General features: G+C 40.9%; 1 protein-coding gene across 2 annotated transcripts; it reads left to right on the top strand.

The window, feature by feature from the left end:
- Nucleotides 1-6,241, top strand: LOC118323836 (protein-serine O-palmitoleoyltransferase porcupine-like; the record flags this gene model as incomplete). 2 transcript variants are annotated; one of them, XM_035655872.1, is given in 7 exon segments in its annotated part: nt 1-97; nt 2,010-2,152; nt 3,214-3,406; nt 4,375-4,418; nt 4,553-4,734; nt 4,824-4,954; nt 6,116-6,241. In XM_035655872.1, coding segments are annotated over 6 exon segments (812 nt in total), but the record flags the coding sequence as incomplete, so codon positions are not given.
- Between the last annotated feature and the right edge of the window lie 3,193 nt (nt 6,242-9,434).

Below are 9,434 nucleotides of genomic sequence, written 5' to 3'. Positions count from 1 at the left end.
CCGCCATTAAACCCCAAAGAAGAAGTAGAGGCAAACAAAAAAAGAAGAATTGGAAAAAGAAGAAGAAAAGGAAGAGGGGCCAGGGAACACACTGAAGGTAACTTCTCCGTTATCCAGCTACTATCAGGTCCGGGTCTGCCACTGTTCCGCTCTTCCACAGCACAGGTTAGCTTTGTAGCTAACTAACATCCCACTGTAGCTATAGCCTCGGCTGAATGCACTGGTGTTCAACCAACAGTAGAACTAGTAACGACAGGTTCTGATACTTAACACTCTATTGCACTGACTTGTTTTACACAACTAACACTCCAAAGTCCGCTACATTTTAGCTAAATATACGTTTTCGATAACGTTAGCAAGCTACATGTTTTGAAAGCATCTCAGGTTAGTGTTATGTAACGTCTGTGTTAGCAGTTACAAAGTTACTGTTAGTTAAAGTTTGTTACTGAACTAACGCTAAATCTATTATGTATCGCTGGGTAAAGTGTATTTGTTAGGCCTTAAGCTAGCCTATTGTGAGTGTGTAGCATTGACAGTGTAGAGGGGGCTGTGTGCTGGGTGTGACAGTTTAACTGGTGGTTGAATTAACTGGTGATACTGAGGCAGATGTGCGTAGGCGTGGCTTTTGAGGACCCCTTATTGCCTAACCGGGAAATTAAGATTCTGACTACTTTCCACACTCTTTCCAAGCTACTTAAAAACCCAAAAAGTTTTGACATGTGAATGAAACTCATACAGACTACCACCCCAACCCCCATGCACGCACCTGTGCGTAGTTAACCGAACTTATACCACTCTCTTCTGAATTTAGTTTGTACAGCTGGGCATCCAACTTCTGCCCCTATTTGCCAAATGAGTTACAATATCTAATTTGGTTGAAAGACTTTGCCTGACATGTATAAGAATAAAATATCAAAGATTGATAAAAGTCTTCTAAACTGTTAATATGGAAACAGTGAGTCAGCTGGTAGAGCAGACGTCTTGATCAAAAGTTAATCGGTCACATACATGCATTTGCCCACACTCTTACTTCAAGATGATATTTAAACATATCCTGACATTTCAAATATATAACGCACCCACCAATTCTATCACATTTTATAATCTGTCCAATTTATCAAAATCCCAGCAAAGTTGAATAGGTATTTCTAAAGTAGTGTAGCTCCATTCTGTTCCTATTGCAAAAAGGAATTCTGAATGTTGTCGAATTTGGCATGAAAGAGTGTGCTGGTCATGATATATAATACATCTGTGATGAATCTGATTTATGACATTTGCAGTGTGTTGGAAACAGGCAATCGACAGCGGTATCTTTGCCCATCCTCTTTCAGGCATGCCTGGAGATTCCGTCAGTAAATAAAATTAATATACAAACTCCCGGGTAACTCTGTTAATCTTATTTGACATCAAGAACTTGGGGGGTTTACAGGTGTTAAGGATTTCATTCTGGTTGGTTAAAATGATGAAGTAAACTTCAGTCCAGCTATTCTAGTGTACAAATCTGCACGCAATGCTTCGGGGAATATCACCAGTTAATTCAACCACCAGTTAAACTGTCACACTTGTGTCCAGTTTATTGGGTCCAGCTGGCTGACACTAATGCAGTCTAACAAAACAGGTCCTGTTATGAAGGTTATCATTCAGTTTTTGTTGAGGTTCAGAGAAGTTTTAATTTAATTTCATGGAGGCTGTAGTTTGTGCTGCTGTTCAGATGTCTTTAACACCTCGTAAAGGGGGTGTCATGAAATTGTTTATAATTGATATGCAATATCTTTCATAATGGATTAACCTGTAAGTTGTTGATCAAGGAAAAATACCAAACAGTACTTTGGTGCAAATATTCTGTAAGTCCAGTACAGCTTGTGTTCACTGATTTGCAGAATTGTCAAGAGTGGCATGTAGCTTTGGATCCAAAAATAAATGTGTCTTTATTTCATTTAGACTTTTTCATAGGTTGCTGAACGTAATACATTTCATTATAGTTTCTTTTTGTGTGTGTGTGCATGGAGCTGTAGGATGGACATATCCAGCCGGCTGGAGATGTGGCAGGAGCTGGCTGAGATGTGTGGTCTCATTACAGTCCAGCAGAGCCTACAGCAGGTCTGGAGGCTGCTGCTGCCCTGCCTGATCTGCAGACTCTGCTTCAGACTGGGTAAGCTGCACTGACTGCATATCAGCAAGTAGAAGAAGGCTCCTCTTACCTGTTGTTGATCTATTGTCAGCACTCACATACTAAATAGATTGAGATTGATTTCAACACTAGTCCTAGCTAAGATCATATTGTTGCATAAAGTGACTGTGAAATGGACTTTTCAGACTTTCTTTTGTTTTGTTTTGCACATCATACACATTTATAACACTTGTTTGGAATCAACTCAAATTCAACCAATTTTGATGTGATGAAACATAAAGAGTGCTACAGGAATGAGTCCTAAAACCTGGAGTCAGCATTTTAGCACCTCTCGTTCACCTCCTTAAGTCAGTGGGTTTTTGGTTAGATGCCTGAAATAAAGCCTGTGCTTAACACAAGAGACTTTCACATTTGTTCTATGACATAAAATACATCAGTAAATATGGAAGCCCATTCCCGCCAGGAAGATAAAAATATAAGATTAAAATGTCGAAATGATTAACATTTTGATAAAAAGTCATAATTATGAGATAAAATAATCATCATAATTATAAAATAAAATTTAAACTTTGCTTTAATAATGAAAATATATTAATTTATATTCATTCACTTATCTACTCAATAGTCCACCTTTACAGCCTCATTGTGTATACCTGTGCTCTTGCAAACTATTCTAACTCAAACTTTACAACTTGTAGATTTTAATTACAAGGTTTAATTACAAGTTGGAAGGTTAGTGGACGTTGAGGTCATGTGACCATGGTGTAGTTGGTTTATAGCTAACATTAGCTTTTTACTTCTGGCGATCACATTTATGCTTAAAAATCATAAAAGACAGGTTCATTTGTGAAGATTATCTTGCTGAACAAAACGTCTAAGTATCATTTGTTCACCTTGAGCTCATTTCTGCAATAATCCAAAATCAAATGGAAAAATCCCATTGGCCAGGACGATGCTAACTTCCTGATTGCACTACAAAAATGACATCCCGCAGCACTCTATTTCGGTCAGATTAAAGCCTCATAAGGCCTTTTTTGGACTTTAGATTATAATTGAAGTGTTTCCGTACTTGTGTCCCTAAGGGGGCGTGTCCACTGCAAAGCATGTGACATCAGTGTTGGCTGGGATGTACGGCCTCTTCCTGTTCTTTGAGCTGCACATGCTGTGGGTCCTGTTGCTCAGTGCACTCTGTTACCTCGTTCTGCTCCTCAGCCGACACTCGAGCAGCAGAGGCCTCTTCCTTTCAGTCGTCATCCTCATCTACCTCCTCATTGGGTGAGAACACACTGCAAAAGAACCACACTGTGTGAAAACTGGAAACTGAAATTGATTATTGCAGCTTAAAATAAAACAGACACAATCAATTGTCATGAGGCTGTATTCAATTCAATTCAATTCAATTTTATTCTGTATAGCGCCAATTCATACAGAATTATCTCAGGACATGTTTCAAATGAGCAGCTAGACCGAACTCCTTATATGCCACTTGTACCTCCAACTAGTGGTCTATCTATGGAATCGTACCATGGCATTGCCAGTGTTGGGTGTGGTGCATTACTGTATTTACATAACATTTATCTGTAGTGCAGTAATGCAACGCAGTAACTCCAGTAATCACATTACAGTTGCTACAGTTTTGTCATTACTGCATTAGATAAGCTCTTTAATTATCTGCATAACATGTCTTTTCATGCATGTTTGCACAATAATGCCTAAAGGAGCATACAGCTTCCTTCAACTCTGACACTGAAGTCAGTGAATATCTGAAGTTGTTTCCCTACAATATCCATGAAATTCAACACCGCGACGTGTCTATTGTGTCCGTGGAGAGGCTATGAGTGTGTTAGTTTGTTCGCCATCAATGTGTGAAAGGGTGAATGTGTGTGTAAAAGCGCGTTGAGTGGTCATACAAGTATAGTCCATTTACCATTTGGAGGCCAAGAAAGATCATTTTTCCCAGGGCATCATATCCAGATGCTTTGGGACCCTGGGAATGAGACTCAACAATCAACTATCTATCTCTGCTGCATTACTTTTTAAAAAGTAATATGTAATACATTACTTTCTATGAGTAACGACCCCAACACTTGGCATTGCTTATTGAATGATTTTGTCAATGTCATTTCCTTGTGTAGTTATACCCTCAGCGTGTCTGTGCAAAATCTCCATTAATTAATTTCATAGTAAGTCTGCAAAGATTCTACTTTCTGTGTAGAATTCATACGTCTATCTCTTCATTTCAGAGAGTTGCATTTAATTGACATGGTGACCTGGCATAAAATAAGAGGTAAATATTCCATCATTTGGTCTGAGAATACCGTCATGGAAGTTTTGTTTGTGTTTCATGTTCTTGGTTTTAAACTTGTTTTCTACAATACTGCACTGTCAATAAACGCGTAATCTTGCCCCCGTGTGTCTCAGGCTCTCAGATGGTGGTGGCCATGAAGGCCATCTCTCTGGCCTTTGACCTGGACAGAGGAGCAGTAGGCACCCTGCCCTCCCCAGCTGAGTTCCTGGGCTATGTTCTTTTTGTGGGCACTGTTGTGTTCGGCCCTTGGATCAGCTTCTCCAGTTATAAGAATGCCATTGAAGGCAGAAAACTGGTGGGTAGTCGGTGTTTCCTGCTTCCTCTGTGTGCACGCCGGTCTTCATGTGTAGAACTGTGGTTTTAATGAGGTGGTTCCTTCCTCAGAGCTGGTTGTGGCTGCAGAGTTCCTCACTCAGCCTCGTGAAGAGTCAGATCTGTCTGCTGGTCTCTACCTGCATCGCCCCTTACCTCTTCACATTGTTCATCCCCGTCCAAGGAAACACAGTCACACAGAAGTAAGGCAAAGTTCCTGCTATTAGAAAGCATGTGCCCATCTCTCCAAAGGCCAGATTAATGCTACTGTGCTTGATTATCAGTATTCTTTGATTTATTTTTTTATTTTAAATTTTTTTTTTATGTGGCCCATATCAGATTCCAGTGTGAACAGGTCAAAGTTACCCACATGATGAATGTAGAACATAGACCACATATGAATGTGGCCAAAATCAGAATTGAAAAATGCATTTTGTGCTGTTCACACTGTCATTAAAAAATCTAATTTGGGTCACCTGTGCCTACAGTGTGAACGTAGCCTAAGGTAGTTTGACAAAACATTCTGGTCCACTTACTAGCTTTTTCTGGAGCATCTCACGGTCATTCCTACCACAATAACTACTTTGGATGATTGAATGGACAATACATTTTCCCAGAAATAATTGCGTTAAGACCATTTTATATCAGTGAAATAATGATTAGCTTAATAATGCCAGTACAACCTTACAATGAATATTAATTCTTAAGAATATTCAGAGATTGGAATTGAAAAAATCCTGTTGATTCAGTTTTGGCACTTTCCCCATCAAATCAAATATGATTAACAGAAAAAATGTATTCAAGCAGACGATGAGCTCTAGATGAGTAAACTCTGGCTTTATTTCAAAGAGGTTGATAACTGAGTTTACTTGGATTTACCCCCCACTACACCAATGCTCCATAGCTTTCTCACAGTCCAACTGGCTAGCCAACCTATTTACCAGCATCGTAAACCGTATCAAAACAGGAAAGAAGTAGTAAAGTAGTAGCCTGCTTCTTGATTGAGTTGTTGGCTGTTTGGGTCAAGGGTGACATTAATGAGCAGCTCCAAAAATGTGCAACACAAATTTTTGTGTCTGCATTTAGTACAAGGTGCAATATTTTTAATGTTTAACTTTGAAGTAATCTAATGAATTATGTTAGTAATTACAAAAATCGCCATGTAATTAGTATTCAGTAACTTACTACATTTTAAAGTAATCTAACCCAACCCTGACTGTAAGTAATCCATGCCATAGGAGCACCTAACTTCAACTCAGAGGAGATTAAGAGGTCAAGTGTAAATGATCGAAGTGATGGAATTGAGAAAAAAAAAAAAAAAAGCTAATTGTGTGTCTTTGACTTACGCTTTATGTGTTGCGCAGGTGGCTGCATGCGTATGAGACTGCAGTGTCCTTCCACTTCAGTAACTACTTTGTGGGTCACCTCAGCGAAGGCACCAGCATGCTGGCTGGAGCAGGCTTCACTGAAGAAAAAGACAACATCAGATGGTAAGTTTAACTTGGGTTGAGCGGCTGTGAATAATGTTATAAGGAGTTGAAGCGAGTTCGTCTAGACCCTGCTCTTATTGAAAAGTGTCCGAGATAACTCTGTTTTATGAATTGCTCCTTAACAAATAAAATTGGAATGATATGCCTGCCTCATGCTGCATACTCCGGCCGCTTCTATCAGCCTGTCCGGTTCCTATTACAGTTAGTTTTGTGTTTGTGCGTATTTTGAGACCCGGGGTTTGTAAAGTTTACACCGCCCTGCCATGCTGTCGCCTCTGCTGTGCAATGGGACGGGGCGCTAAAAAGTTGCAGAAGATTCCACTGACAAAATGCAAACTGGGGTCTTCTTTTGGACTAATTACTTGAATCATGGGAGGTTTTTGAGCCAAGCCCCTAGTATTTAAGTACATTCTAAACAAATGGAATAGTGTCAGGGCAGCATTATCTTCATCTTACGTGGGAATGCTGAAGGAATTCAGCTCCATGCCTTAGTAAATCCAGTTAGCTTCATATCAGGTGTTTTGTACACCAGGAACTTAAAAAACTTGCAGTTGGTCGAACAGGCTTAGCATAAAGTGCTTGAGAGTTCATAAAGAGTGTCAAAGTAGACAAAAGGAGCCGAAAACAAGGAATAGTAGGAGAGCTGCTGTTGCCTACGCCTCTCAAGCAGCCCAGGAAAAGGAACAAAATTGCCTCACATTTCTCAACACAGGAGCCCAGTCCTTCCTATTTATGTTATGCTGGTGTTACTGTGCAGGATCATGCTGTAGTATACTTACAAGCGATCATGGACGTCCTAATGTTAAACGCTGTGCAAAGCTTTGGGGGCCACCGAGGCAGTCGGGGCTGGAGTTTTTATTGGAAATCCTGCTGAACAAGCCGGAAAAGGCTCTCTGGCTGTAGTTCCAGCTGGCGCTGGTCCTGTGAACCAGGAGATACCGGACCTTTAACCTCCTGGAGCCGCTCAGTGCGGTAGTGTGGTGAGCTTGGGTTAGAAAAAATCGTCCTCGGTTCTCACATTGCATAACGCCATGAGAATGCAACTGTTCGGGTGAATTTTGCCTGCTACGAACTGCAGAATTCTTGACCTATTACTCGGCGTGCTTTCGTTTACAACGCTGGTGAGTGGTCGAGGCACATCTGTGGTCTCCTGAGGGCCCTCTCCCGCCAAAACTGAAATCAAACTAGGTAAACCTCCAGTATGCGTCTGGTCCGAGAGTCGCCCACAGGAGTTCCGCGCCCAGGCCCACTTGTATTATTACTCCGGATCGTGCATCCTGTGCGGGTAGCCGAGTCTTAGAAAAACCACACAACGGGCGCGTGGTGAGAAGACGTTGGAGCGTGAAAGGAAGACAGAAAGACAGATAAAAGTTGAAGGAGAATACAGGACAGGATTAATTGCAGCAATTGCCAGTTATTCTTCCTTGTATTGCCCATAGAGTCTTATACCACTCACTCTTGGGCATGGATTCTATAGTCTGTTACAAACATTCTAATATCACCATATAAGATTTCATTGGTAATATCAGTGTACTGCAGACCAACCCTGAAGGCATGATTAACCAGACAAATGTGTTCTTTGGTTGCTCTCTGCTCTGGTAAGTCCTTCGTAGTGACCGCAGCTAATGAATGCAACAAAAGTATCCCTCTCCCATGTAATTCAACGTGCTGATTTTGGTTTAAATTTCTCTAATTTCAGCTTGCATAGAGATCTGTTTCACCGGCTTTCTACAAATTGCAAAGGCAACCTCTTAAATAAACTCAAAGTTGTGCTTCTTGCATAGATTCAATCTATGGAATCAATTGATTACAAATGCGATTCTGTTGCTTCACTGCGCGAAGAGCTGTTGATTGGGAAGGTCAGCGCGAAAAGGCAAGTCCACTTTAAAAATTAAGAAAGCGAGAACTATATAATGACTCTGCTTTCATACATAAAGGGAAATGCTAGTCCTCTAGGTGTGTAGTACTTAGTATATCTCCCTCTCTCTAAGGCCATGTGCGCGTCTTATATTCTCCCTCCCTCTCCCTCATCTCTCCTATGACACCTTCTCCTCTCCCAGGCGGGACGCGTATATTTTGGTGAAGAGTACGTCAGGCCAACTGATTCTTTTCGCCCCTCTTGAGGTGGACATGGGGTTTAGCTCTTAAAACTGCTAAGGGATCTCAACATGCACCGATATCTCTTCTCTTGCACCGGTGTGATCACTTATAACAAGACAATGTAAAAACACACAGTTAATCAATCGAGAAGAGCACTACACAAGATACATGTTTGAATCAATATCTCTCATCTGTACGAGCTTGACTCTATACTCGCGATTGAACATATGGGGCCTCCATGTTCCAAAAAAAAGAAAAGGAGCTGACGCTCATTTGACAAGTTGACTCCAGCCAGCAAGATATTTTTACATCGACAAAATGGGAGTAGGACTCAGGAAAATAACTGTATGATGCGGAGTTTGGGGAGGTGTTGTTTTGCTGCCCTGTAGTGGGGGGAACCAGACTTAATTATGTAAATTAGCTCTCATTTTTTAGCAGGATAGCCATCCTATAACCAAGAAGAGGCAATCACCATTGAAAGGGTCATCGAGAGTGTTTTTGTATTACCTGTCTCATATTCTATGCCAGTATAAATAATTAGATGTGCGTATTAGCAATTGGTCTGTCGCTACATATTATCTCATTGTGTGGTTTAAACACATATGTGATACCTTACTTGACAAAGAGTCATATGGACAGCCTTTTTACTCATTTGTGTTTACCAGTGCTCTATTTCTTCATCTAGCTACATAATTTCATCCTTCTACTTCTCACCTCTCTAAAAGGCCCCTGAGCCAAGTCATGTCTTGCACCGTGTTATTAACATTACACTTCTTTCCGTGGCCTGGCTGCTAATATTCTTCCTGTCTGATCCTCCAATGCGAATGGAAGACCGGGTTGGGGGTGGTTGTCCGCTATGATCTCGAGATAAAAAATAATCACCTGTAAAGCCGAGGTCACGGATTGCATACGTGAGGATACTCATTGCTGCCAGTACTCAAAAATCCAAATTACATTGTTGCAGATCCTCAACATAGGGATATGCGTCCAGAGACTAACGATGGAAATTTGAAAATTTGAAGTTCGCCCTCGCCTACATAGGAGATCCATATACGTCATGTTCGTTGGCGGGTGACAATCAAGTAATACATGA

This window comes from Morone saxatilis, unplaced genomic scaffold (assembly GCF_004916995.1).
Source record: "Morone saxatilis isolate NCDOM2014 unplaced genomic scaffold, NCSU_SB_2.0 Contig15, whole genome shotgun sequence".
In the NCBI taxonomy this organism is placed as follows: Eukaryota; Metazoa; Chordata; class Actinopteri; family Moronidae; genus Morone; species Morone saxatilis.
Note: the sequence above shows the minus strand (reverse complement) of the source record. Positions and strands in the feature narration are given on the sequence as shown.